Here is a 13,408-nt window from a genome sequence, read left to right as displayed (position 1 = left end):
CAAACATAACCCCATTTCAGTAAATTTATCATGCATTATCAAATAGCATGTGATCATTTATTTATTTATAAATTTTATTGGCTGCCCATCTTACCACAGGGTAACTCTGGGAAGGTTACAATCATAAATATCTATATATCTATATTAAAAAATAAATAAAAGCAACCATTTATCTCCAATTACAAGTAGGAAGGACGGGGCAAGGTGGGGGAATGTGGGTTGTGCTGTTATTCAATCAATCACTTCTTTATGTCTAATGAAGATGTCAGATCTCGGAAAAGTATGTCAAGTGAAAAAAAATGGGTAACCATTCATTCAAGTATGTATTTAAAATTATTATATTTTATGTGTTTGTATCCTCCCTTTATTACTTTTACAAATATCTCAAGATGATGAACACACCTTCTACTTTTCTCACAACATTAATTCTGTGAGGTGAGCTGTGCTGAGAGAGAATGACTGGCCCAAGGTCATCCTTTTGGCTTTCATGGTTAAGATGGGACTTGAATTCACAATCTCCCACTTTCTAACCTGGTGCCTTAACTAGCAGAGTAAACTTACCATTCTTTATAAGAAGATTTAGTTATACAGGATTATTATATATCTTACACCGGACTATTAAGATTAATTGAGAAGACCCTTTGTCTTATATTCCTGTCTCATATTCCTGGAGCTTTGGTGATAGACCTGGTGATAGACCTGGCTACATCACCAAAGCTCCAGGAATTTCTGGCAGGGAGTCACAGCATAATACCATTTTAATTGCCAAAGCTTCATAACTGAAAAGTGGGAAGATTTCAAAATGTGAATATAGCTCTGCTCATATTTTACAACATCAATAGTTATTCTAAATATGCAACCCTCATTTACAGACAGTAAGAATATTTTTGCTTCATTTACTAAATGAAGCAAACCAGGATAATATGCCTAGCTGTGACTCCCTGCCAGAAATTTCAATAACTGTTGTGCTCTGTCCAGTATCCCCAATGACTAGTAGAACAGCATTTTAAGAGCTTATACTTTATGGATTACTGCCTCCAGCATGTGGCAATTAAGGGAGTATCTGAATAGGATCTATGTCATTCAACTGCTGCAATTGTCCAGAAACATATTGTAATAGCAGTGGTATTTCTCATGCCCTTAAGGGCTTCCAATAAACCAGAAAACACTCAAATGAAATTGGTAAAATTGGATCTTCAATCTCTGGAGGCGCTCAAACAAAATCAAGTGAAGCAGGCTGCATTTGGAGAATACAGTTTGCTAAGAGTATAGACTGATCCTAAGCAGAAGATTTTGAAGAATTTTCAACTGTCTGGTTATAGTCAAAAACATTATTCAATATGTGCATGAAGCTACATTGCTTATTGCAAGGTACACACAGTCTCTGTATAAAGAAATTGGAGAATAAATATAAGAAGTTGAATCTCAGTGGCTACTAGATAAACAATTAGTGCAAGATAGGTTGTGTGTTTCATTTCAGAGTACAGTGAAATTCTACCTGGTTTTCACTGCTTGTGTTTGTAGAAGTGTGTGTGTGTGCATATCTGTGTCTCTGTGTGCTGGTGTATCTGTGCATGTGTGTGGGCCTGTGTATATTTCTGTCTTGATTAACAAAAATTCAGTTCCTGTTAAAGTAATTTGATGTGCATTATCTAAATAAATGATTGACTATGGTATTTGTTTATTTATTTATAAGCCACAACCAAGAAACTTTCAACAAATTACAATCTCAGCAATTAAATATCTATGGCACAATGCCACTTTCTTGAACTTCTTAGCCAATCTACAATAAACATTTATTTATTCTGCAAAGAGTTGGATGGGGAAATCAAATTCAGAGCAACAGTCAAATCTCCTCCACATCAATAGAATTATTCAGCTCTTTTAATTAATAAAATGAGGACTAATTTGCTATAATATTTTATGATAACATTTTGCTCTACTATAAAGTAGAAAGAGAAGAGGATGACCAGCACCGAGGTGCATGGACTTAGTGGCAATTGGTAAAGAAAGACTTGGAATATTTGAAGGACCAGGTTAAGGACAGATGATCATAGGTATAATCTATCTAAGACTTGACACTGACCTGATGGCACATAATCAATAAAACATAAATAAAGTAGAGTGGTAAGGCTGAGGAACTTGGATAGGCTTTCATATGACTTTCCTAATGATTCACCTTCCAAACTATCAGGGACAAGTAAGATAATGGCTGGAGTACAGAGTACGATACAAATAGTCCATAATAATTTATAGAATTAATTTTCTATTATCTAAAGTCTCCAATAGCTATTGCCATAGATAAATTACTAAGAAGTTACACATAAATTATCCAAGTTCTCCTGTCATCTGGAGAAGATGTGTATCATATCAGATGCCATAGTATATCAACAGCTGCATTTAACATTGAAAAAATATTATGTTTGTATATAATATTTAACAATTCCATACAAAAATCTGCATCATGGTGTCAATAGAAGGCAGAGTTTTAAAATTGTTCATATTGGAACAATTTTATCATAGATTTTCCATTTTTTAAAAGCTACATTTATAACTGATTCATTTCATTGGGTTTCTATTTTTTCTCTTGGCTCTGAATGCCCCTAGCTGTGCACTAGAGATAAAGAAAAAGGTGTTTCAGAGCATGCAGAGGTGATCATGAAGCCAATGTCATCAATGGCTTAAAGCAACTCCATCTTTTTCCAAGTTCAAACAGCTTTTCTATCTAGCTATAGAACAATATGGAGAAAAGACAATCTTCAAAGTAGCTTTTTTCCCTGCAAACCAAAAGTATTACACAGTCTTGATGTATAGTATAATGCTTTGTTATAACATGGAATCTTTTCTGGAATCTAGCAAAAAGTGTTCCCTTCCTCATGTCACTAATTGTATCACTCCATAAAAGCTGTGTCTTGAGGAAGTGAGGGGGCAAGATTTATAGCTATAAACCTATCTATAACTGATATCAATAAAACCTCAAAACATGTCAATCTAACATACCAAGCTAACAAGTGATTCTTACAAAACATTTTCTTCTTGTTTTGTCAAGATGCTGGAGCAAACTCACCATCACCAACTCGCCATGGCTAACTCACCATGGTGAACTCAGCATGGCCAATTCGCCACAGCCAACTCGCCATGGCCAACTCACCACAGCCAACTCACCATTGCTAACTCGCCACGGCCAACTCATCATCGCCAACTCACCACAGCCAAATCACCATGGCCAACTCTCCATGATCAATTCACCACAGCCAACTTGCCATGGCCAACTCACTGCACGACAAGAGTTACATTAATATCAAAGAAACTATGGAATAGAATCATTAAAGAAAGGATGCAGAAGGAAGGACAGAATGAAATGTGAATGGCAAAAATTAATTAAATAGAATTGTTAAATTGTCCCACAGCAAGTTGTCCAGTGGCGATTTGGCCATGGTGAATTGGCTGTGGTGAGTTGGCTGTGGCAAGTTGGCCATGGCAAGTTGGCTGCAGCGAGTTGGCTGTGGTAAGTTGTCCCATTCTGCTCTGGAGCTTTCAACCTCTTTCTCTCTTCATCTCTCTGTCTTTTCAGGACATGAACACAACTGGAGCTTCAGTAGCCTTACGTTGAGAATTTAATCTTCAAAAATGTGAAATGAATTTCATAGGACTAGCTCATTTAACTGAACTTTTTGAGAAGATAGCTATTGCTTCTTGTACAATTAAACTCTTTCATGGAGAAAGCAAGTTAATAAAATGCAAAGAGTGTAGCATGTGAGTGCGTATGTGTGAGTGGGTGATGTGTCTGTGAATATCTATATGTGTGTTCAATTGTAAGCTCTGTTTCATCATTTAAAGATTAGGGTTTAATTGATTCTAATCTTTCCAGGAGTGAACAACTGCTAACTTTGCCACAAAAGTCCCTTATGAGGAAAGCAAGATTTAGGCTTCTCAGAACCCAATAAAATGAATAATAGTTTGCAAAAAATTATGAGCCCAATATCTGTGTAGCTCCTCCATTATCAGGAAAATGATTAGCCACCTCCTCTATTCATCAGCCACTTTTAATGAAGACAATTAGAAATGCCTACTCTAATGAATTTAGAAATAAACTGAAAACTGATAAACTAAATTGAAAGCATCCAGTTGTCAAGATTTTGGTAATCTAATCCTTTTCCTGTTCAATAAATTTAATTGTAGAAGACTTTGTGTCAGAATATTGCTTTTTTGTTAACATTTACCATCCCAGATTTCTTCAGGAACAGAGTCATTTGGTGAGAAAATTGAGCACAAGATTCTAATACTTCCAGTTTCTTATACTTCCTTAGACTTCAATTGATGCTTTAGTTTTCTAAAAATTAAAAGATCTTTTTTCTGCTGCTAATTCAGTGCATGATTCTCATCAAATTTGGGTTCCTTACATACATGTTTCCACCTCTGTAATCACCAATTTAATGCCCCATAGATACTTCCTTTGGTACCAACCACTTTCCCATATGAGTTTTCCCATATTAAAAACACACTTTTAATTAAACAGTATCTGCATGGACTGCATGCTACAAAGAAAAGTGCAAGCCTCAAGCCTTACATTTATTTCTAAATATATGTATTTAGAAGCAATTGCAACCAATTTTTTTTTGCTTGGAAACATGCAACTCCATCTAGAAAAAACATAATTCATCAAGAACAGTAGTGAATATTCTGCAGAAGGAATGCTAGGAATGATGGCAAGTAGAATTCCATTAATCAATGCTTCACAATTAATTGTGTCCCCTATGGCAGCCATTTTGTAAATGACCAAGCTCCTCCCATAACTGTTTTGTAAAAGTATCAACAGCACATACTCAGCATTCCAAATGTGCACCCCAGTGCCAAAAGGCTTAGGTCACCTGTTTTAATCCACCCTGCTAGGATTTTTTTTTACAATAAGGGATCTTCAAACTTGTTTGTATCTTTTCTCCTGAGGTACTATACCTTTTCATCTCTTGAATATATGTGCATGTGCATGTGTTTGTGTTTATGTGCATATTGTATAAATCTGTGTGTGTATACATATAAATAAAATAAGTAAATATAAATAAAAAAACAACAAATATGTTTTAATAATAATTAAATTTGGGCTAGTGATTTCATTCCAAATTATCTCACACAATTATTGTTGTAGAATAAGATTGATGGAGATAATGCTACTATGATCTTTTGGAATCTACATCTGAGGAGCAAATAGCTTTACAAAGCCAGATTGCTGAAAACCAATAAAATAATATTTGTAATCAGAATGCAGTTATTTGATTTATTCTGATACGTTCATTGGTTTCATTCCATTTTGATGGAATTGTTTCTATTGATATTTAGTCTTGGAAGCTGGTAATTATCAAATTATCTGATATTAATTGGTTCAAAGGTTATAGTCAAGGAAAGTTTCTTTATCAAACTGAAATGAGATATTGAATGGCATGTCATAAAAATAAGTTCTATGTTCTCTAATTCTGAATGTTTATTAAATTTACAGTTGACAAAAATGAGAGGGACAACTTATATGCTAAAAACAGATATTATGTTTAAATGATTTCAATAAGTCTATGAAATGGCTTGAAAATAACAAATTAATACGGATGTGATATTATTCCCTTAAGGAAAAGAGATCAGATTGCTAGGTATTTGAAAAAATGAAGGATTCTTGCAAGATCCAATCTGGGTTGGTCATTGGGACAAGAGGACTCTTCCGAGCTTTTGGACTCATGCTGGAACCTATCCTCAGGGAACTTCTCTCTACTGGAATAAGTATTTTGGGCTATTCTATGAGTCCTATTTATGTGGTGCCTTCTGTTGGTTGATTGGTATGTTGATGGCCAGCAATTGGCTGTTGTTTCCTTATGCTGTCAAGCCCAAGCCCAAACCTCTGGTCCCGGTGACCAACCCAGATTGGATCTTGCAACATTATCCTGGGACACATTCATGAAAGATTCTTGGCTTGTTAATAATACTTGTGAAAAAAATACTGGAATAATAGTTAACTACAAAAAGCTGTGGTGGTGCAGTGGTTAGAAAGCAGTGGTTAGAATGCCTGACTGGCTTAAACTCCCATCTTTCCAAGGCTGGTAAAATGAAGGCCAGATTGTTGGGGGCAATATGCTAACATTGTAAATCACTCAGAGAATGCTGTAAAGCACAATGGAATGATATATAAGTCTAAGTGTATTGCTATTGCTAAATTGCAATAACAGAATTATAGTTTCTGGGTGATGGGAAATAATCTCTCTTTTTCATCTGGTATTCGTAGACTTGCCACCTTGAGCAAATTTTATTGTGAGATTAAGGGAATTAAATATGCTTAGCCTTGGTGCAACAACATTTTTCAAATATGTCACTATAAGGTTGGTCAAGATCTGACCTATTTTTCAACATTTCTAAAATCAAATCACAGGAAAATGGACTTAAATTGCAACCAATCAAATTCCATTTAACTATTAGGAAATTGTTTAACATGAAGAACAATTTAACAGTAGGAAACTTTCATGATATAATGACATATACTTTTCTGTTATGGTAAATTATTGGACATAATCTAATCTATCTGGATAAAAATATCATAATACCTGGAATTGTCTTCTCTCTGTAACATTTTATTTGTACAGAATCACATTCCACTCTACCAACTCAAATGGAAAATGTTTATTTTAGATATCCTGTCTAAAAATATCTAATAAATATACAAAGCAGAGATGGAATTTGTAGATGTACAGTGAAATGAAACACTACCTGATCCTTCTCAAATCCTGCTAAGTGGACAGAAAACTTTCTAAAAAGAATAAGCTATAGTCAAATATCAAAACAGTTTACCACACAGAGCTATCATTGTGAGCACCCCCTTAACCATGTTGTTAGTTTAATAAATTTAAAATGGATTCTTTTCTCACTTGCAAAACAAAATGATGGGCATGGAAAAGACAAGACAAGGAAGTTCTGATTCTGTGTGACTGTTTTCTGATCACAAAATTATCCCCAATTCCATATTTTCACATAAGGCTCATGGCTGGTGTAAATAATTTTTCTTTCTCCAAGAATAGTATTTTCCAAGTGTTATTATTAAAAGTTTATTATATTGCATATATTCTTTAGCAAATGTATGGGGAAAAAAGAAATGTGACATATTAAGGATGATAATAGCAGAATCAGATAAGTAGTCAAGAAATCTGAGGATGGTTTATTAATAGGAGTATCTTATCATGAATTTGGAAGCTTAGCTTTAAGGACAGTGGATAGCTATAATATATTAATCATAATCTTTTGAAATAACCAAAGATAATTGAAAATGGTGCTTTATATTGTTCCGTTGAAACAGTTTTTGTTCCTCAAAAATCAAAATGTAATATTCCTTCATTGCAATGCTTTTTCATTTCTTCATACAGGTGACAATCAACTGAATAAAACCCTATGAAATGTATAGCCCTTCTGGATAAGTGATTTTACTGCAAACTACCCTTTTCATTTGTCCTATGTTATATAATAAGGTAAATATTGTCTGGGTCATCTTCAAATATATTCATGTAAAGTGTTTGCCATTTTTGAATCTTCTGATGATTGTTTCAAATGTTTTTTAAATATATATAACTGAAACTTAATATTAAGAAAAGTTTCAGTTCAATGATTATGAATGCATTACTTCCATTTTATTTATGTATCTATGTATGTCTAGGATAGTAGTGGAACAGAAAAACAATTGTCCACATGGAATTAGCCTTAATGTCATTGATTTTCCTTGTAAAATTTTCTAACAATAACTGTAATTATATTAAATTAATAAGCACACTCTCAAAATGCACCTCAAGAACATTTTAAAAAAATCATGATTAGTCTTTTTAAAAAAGGTTCTCATATAAACTGAACAAGCATGTAAATTTTAAGTATTTATTATTCTGAATATAACTATTGTTCTTTCCACAATTTGATCATGGTATGAAAGAAACCTACATTTCAGTATATATTTTGGAGTGATTATGCAAAGACAATATTCATCAATCTAACCTAACAAGAAATGCATCAAGACTATATGAAAATAAAACAAAGTAGGAACTTGTCAAATGAATAGTGTCCAAGTAAATGAAAAGACCAACAGCAAATAATAGATTTGACCTAGATGAAAGTAGAATATTTTGCAAACAATATAATTGCTTTAATAATTTATTTATTTATTTATTTATTTATTTATTATTTACATTTATATCCCGCCCTTCTCCTTTCGGACTCAGGGCGGCTAACAATCAATTAAAATACAAAAAATACAATACTCCTGTTAAAATTTAAATTAAAAAGAAATATTTAACTGTGATCTGATTAAAAGTAATTAAAACCCCTTTAAAATCCCTTAGGCCAGTCCCNTCTGTGGCAGGAGGCAGTCTCGAAGGTAACCAGGTCCGATGCCATGGAGCGCTTTAAAGATGATAGTCAGCACCTTGAAGCGCACCCGGAAGGCCACCGGCAGCCAATGCAGCTCGCGCAAAAGCGGCGTAACATGGGAGCGACGAGTCCCTCCCAACACCGCCCGCGCGGCTGCATTTTGAACTAGCTGGAGCCTCCGAGTGCTCTTCAAGGGGAGCCCCATGTAGAGAGCATTGCAGTAGTCCAGGCGGGAAGTGACAAGGGCATGGGTGACCGTGCGTAAGGCGTCCCGGTCCAGAAAAGGCCGCAACTGGTGAATCAGGCGAACCTGATAAAACACTCCCCTGGTCACGGCTGCCAATAATACAAAAGAACAAGTCCTAGTAAATTAAATATTACTTAAACGAACAGACTTTGGATGTTATAGAGCTATTCATATATTGAGGAGTGGGTAAATCTGCCTTCCTTTTGTTCTAGAGGCAATTATTTCCTATATATATTGCCATTAGCAAATTACAAGTTGTGCTGATGTCTGATGCAGCTTTACCTCAATATGCACTCAGAGAGATTCATGGATGTCCTATTTACTGGGTTCTTTTTCTATTTTACAACAAATGCTTTTAGGAGCAGAGCAAGAAGAAACATTAAAAATCTACCCAAAGACAAATAGTATAGTAGCACATTGCCTTCCTACTCCAAATCTGGACTGCTATTTAGTAATTGTCAGATGCTAAGTTCTTCCAGGCTTCCAGGGGGGAAAAATAGCTGTTTTCCTTCCATGTTCCCATCTGATAGTTTCTTTCTCACAGAATAGAATAGAATAGAATTATTTATTGGACAAGTGTGATTGGACACAAAGCAACTTGTTTCCGGTGCATAAGCTCTCTGTGTACATACAAGCAACAAGTGATAAATCATGATCAAAATCATCATAAAAATATAAATCATCATAAATCATAATACAACACTTAGTGATAATCATAGGATACTAAATAAGCAAACAACTTAAATCATCTAGGATACTAAATAAAACAATTAATATAAATTGTAAGATACAAACAACTAAGTTATAGTTATAAGAAATCATAATAATAGTCATAATTCTGATTTTGATTAGGTTATCTTCATATCAGTCTTTACTTCTAGAAACTGCCTAGACAAGTCCCTGTGATTTTCTTAGCAATCTTTTTGAAAGTGATTTGGTTTTGACTTCTTCCTAGGGCTGAGAAGGCATGACTGACTCAAAGTCAACCAGTTGGCTTAGTGATTAAGGCTGGACTAGAAATCATGATTCTACTATTTTGGAGTGTGGTACCGTAACTATTACAACCAAACCTGTCCTCATATTTTGTGCAACTACAAATAATATTCTGATATTACTACAGGTACTATAATCCTAATCATGTTACATTGAATATTGAAGGAAAACAGAAAGATAAATTTTGCCCATATTTTCACTGGATTAGTATATATTGGCTTTATTAGCTTGTCCCTGGAATTCAGTGGATCTACTGTAGTTTACTGTTCATGCATTTCCTCAAAGGTTCAACATACTGGGAAAATGTGATAAAGAAATTTTCCATGATTTGCAAGTCTACCAAACAAAATACTCTCCTTAATATGAATAAATGACAAATATACTACAACCCTTTCTTGACTTTGTGTTACTCAACTGCATGTATTCCTTTTTCAGAAAGAGGAAAGAAAACATAATATCCTCCTGTATTATGAAGAGAGTCAAACAAAGTGAAACTGAATGTTGATTCTTCAAGATGTCAGTAATGGGAATGTAGTACAGATCTTCTACATTCTTATATTTGGAATAAAATAATGCTAACATAACTTGCTTGCTTGCTTTCATTAACTGGACACTAAAAGATATTGGTGCTTGGAACCATTTTAAATATAGCAAACTTAAGCTAACTCTGTTTATTTAACTGAACAAAGCTCATCTTTGTATGCTCTTCTTAAGAGAATGCATTATGACTTAAAGCAAAATTCTAAAACAAAGCCATGTTTAATCAGCTACTATACAAGGTAAGATAAGGATACAGTGTTTTCCCATAAAATGGAAACCAAGGAAGACTAAAATTACACACAATACACACACACACACACACACAATTATATATAATTTTAGTCTTCCTTGGTTTCCATTTTGTTGGAAAACACTGTATCCTTATCTTCTATGTGCATGGATTAGATGAAATTTTGAGAAAGTTCATGAAGCCATATTAAACATTCTGTGTATGTCAACTTAAAAATTAAACTGCTTGTTTTCTGACTAGTGTAATATTTTTATCATGTCAACCCATTTGAAAAGATATTTAATATTATTCTATTTCTTTATTTTTTACTTCATTTTTTCCAACACCCTTTTTTGATTCTCAATTATTATTTTTAAAAAAGAAGTACTGCTAACAATTCCTTTTGTTTATTAGGAAAATATCCATACAAACAATCCGAAGATCACTAGCTCCCAGTATTACATCTGAAACTTTAAGGCTAGCTTGGCAATGGAGTGTCATTCTGGATAAAGGTATTGTTTAACTGCTATCTGCAAATATTCAAACTGCACTTATGCTGGCAGAGTGTAAAATTATTAAGAAATATGCTATTAAACAAATCAGAATGAGAGCATACTTGTTTCAACATGCAGACAAATGACATAACAATCCAGTAACTGTCAAAATGTTTGCATTTTTATGGCAGTTCCTTTCCTGTACTGATAATCACCTGTGCTCATGAGGCTGGGTGGGTTTCGGGTGGTCACCTGTTGCCTACCTATTACTGCTAAGAACAAGAAAAACAGTTTCCAGGCAGCATGCATGAGAGAGAAAAGAAAAAAAGGAAATAAAAATAAAAATGTGCCATTTCAGAAAATCGTATTTTAATCCTAAAAATTTGCACTCAAAATTTTAATATACATAATTATGTATGAGATAACGAACCATTTATGAGCCCTCTGCCTATGTTTTAATTAGAATTAATGAAATATGTTCTTCATTGTATGAATCAATTGTATACCATTCACAAGCTAATGCAATTTTCACAAATAAAGTGTTAATGCTAACAGATATTGTTCGGGGAGAAGAGGAAAAAAAATCAATTTACAAGAAGAAAAAGAAACCCATACCAGATTAAAGAATATAAAATTTACAGGATGTCATTAAAGAAACTAAAGATGCAACAACAGATTTTTTTTTCAATTAAAATTCTGTAGCAGAGAAGAAATAAATTGAGGCTTAATTATTATCTTATTTGAAAGGAATGCTTGTTTTACTAATGATGCACATTAAGGTTGATAAACATGTTCACTGTTGTTGTTTTTCTTTTATCCTGGATAAAGTCCCACCTCTTTCTCATTTAAACATAACTAGTTTGTCATGGATACAAGTTCAAGTATGAAAAAGACTAAAGGCACAAAACATATTGTACTACTAATAAAGAAAAAAAAGGAAGATAGCAGTTTTATATTCATTTGAGTGATATGTAGAGTAGTGCAGCAGTGCAGATGAGTAGATCAATCATATTGTATACATGTATGTTTCCAATATACTAAACATTATAATAAATTCAGGAAATTCACTGTTTGAAATAAAACAGGATCTACTGCATATAAATATCAGAGGCATACACTGAGAAGAAAATTATTTGGATGTTTGTTAAATTTATAAGTACACATGTACACATAAAGGGTACAACTGCCTCTTTTAGTGATTGTTTGCAATTATGACAGTGATGAAAAAGTAATTTTAGAACCAATCCTCTCATTAACGATCTTCACAGGTCTGTAAAGCAAAGGAAAGCTGAAGTAAGATTGTAAGCACAGTTGTGCCTTTAATGACAACTCCTTGACTTAACAACAGAGTTGCCAGTTGTGGTCACTAACCTTTGGAGTAATTTAGGAGACAATTCTTGCTTTATTCAAGGCCTCACCAAAATATCCATCCCCGATTTTTTCATTGGGTGAATAGTTGCGTTTTGGGATAAGCAGTTATAAGTTGATTTCCAAATGATTATGGAAAAAAGAATTAATTTTTTATAAAGTTCCAGAAACATAGAAATGGCAAAAAGTCCTGTTAGCCAGTTTCCTTCTAAATTAAACAGGGATTGCATTGTACAATGGGAAACCCACATGCATACTTTTTTAAAAAAAAATCAGAATGAATTCATCTTGCTTGCAGATTATTTGATTAAGATTATTTGAAAGAGTCCTACACTGACAAAATGGAAATTGGTAAGGTAACAAGTTACCTTTCAGATGCTGATATTAAATTCCACCTTTCTTTCTCCCCTCCCCCTCTTGAAATTGTTTCAGCTCAGCCCACCTTATTTAATTTCAGGTTAGGAAATTTCATCTTTTGTTTCACCCAAACTGCTGAAATGAAAAAGAATTAATTTTCACTTGATTTCTACATACTTTAGCAATTATTATGGGTTTTTTTAGAATTAGAATTAGAATAACAGAGTTGGAAGGAATCCTGGAGGTTTTCTAGTCCAGCCCCCTGCTTAGGAAGGAAACCCTATACCATTTCAGACAAATGGTTGTCCAATCTCTTCTTAAAAACTTCCAGTGTTGGAGCATTCACAACTTCTGCAGGCAAGTTGTTCTACCGATTAATTGTTCTATCTGTCAGGAAATTTCTCCTTAGTTCTAGGTTGCTTCACTCTTTGATTAGTTTCCATCCATTGCTTCTTGTCCTGCCTTCAGGTGCTTTGGAGAATAGCTTGACTTCCTCTTCTTTGTGGCAACTCCTGAGATATTGGAACACTGCTGTCAAGTCACCCCTAGTCCTTCTTTTTATTAAACTAGACATACCCAAATCCAGCAACCATTCTTTATATTTTAATTTAATTTAATTTAATAATTTAATTTATATACCGCCCTTCTCCCGTAGGACTCAGGGCGGTGCACAGCATATTAAAACAGACAAACAAAATACATCAAAGAACAAAAAAACCCCCATAAAACCAAATTAAAAGCCAAATATTCGAAGCTGTGTGTCAATTAAAATTTTCTTAAAATCATCCCTACCTAAAA

At 33.8% G+C, this 13,408-nt stretch overlaps 1 protein-coding gene across 1 annotated transcript in view; it reads right to left on the bottom strand.

Annotated features, from left to right (window-relative positions):
* The window catches only part of LOC107292458 (receptor-type tyrosine-protein phosphatase T-like), a gene marked incomplete at its 5' end in the record, with an annotated part of 181,919 nt that overhangs the window by 91,274 nt on the left and 77,237 nt on the right, over nt 1-13,408 (bottom strand). The window contains 1 exon segment of the mRNA XM_015821547.1: nt 11,101-11,157. Within this exon segment, the coding sequence (XP_015677033.1) occupies nt 11,101-11,157 (57 nt within the window).

Source organism: Protobothrops mucrosquamatus, unplaced genomic scaffold, assembly GCF_001527695.2.
Source record: "Protobothrops mucrosquamatus isolate PMUCROS unplaced genomic scaffold, P.Mucros_1.0 scaffold1345, whole genome shotgun sequence".
Classification (NCBI taxonomy): Eukaryota; Metazoa; Chordata; class Lepidosauria; order Squamata; family Viperidae; genus Protobothrops; species Protobothrops mucrosquamatus.
The sequence above is the reverse complement of the archived record's forward strand: the minus strand, read 5'-3'. Positions and strand labels throughout refer to the sequence as shown.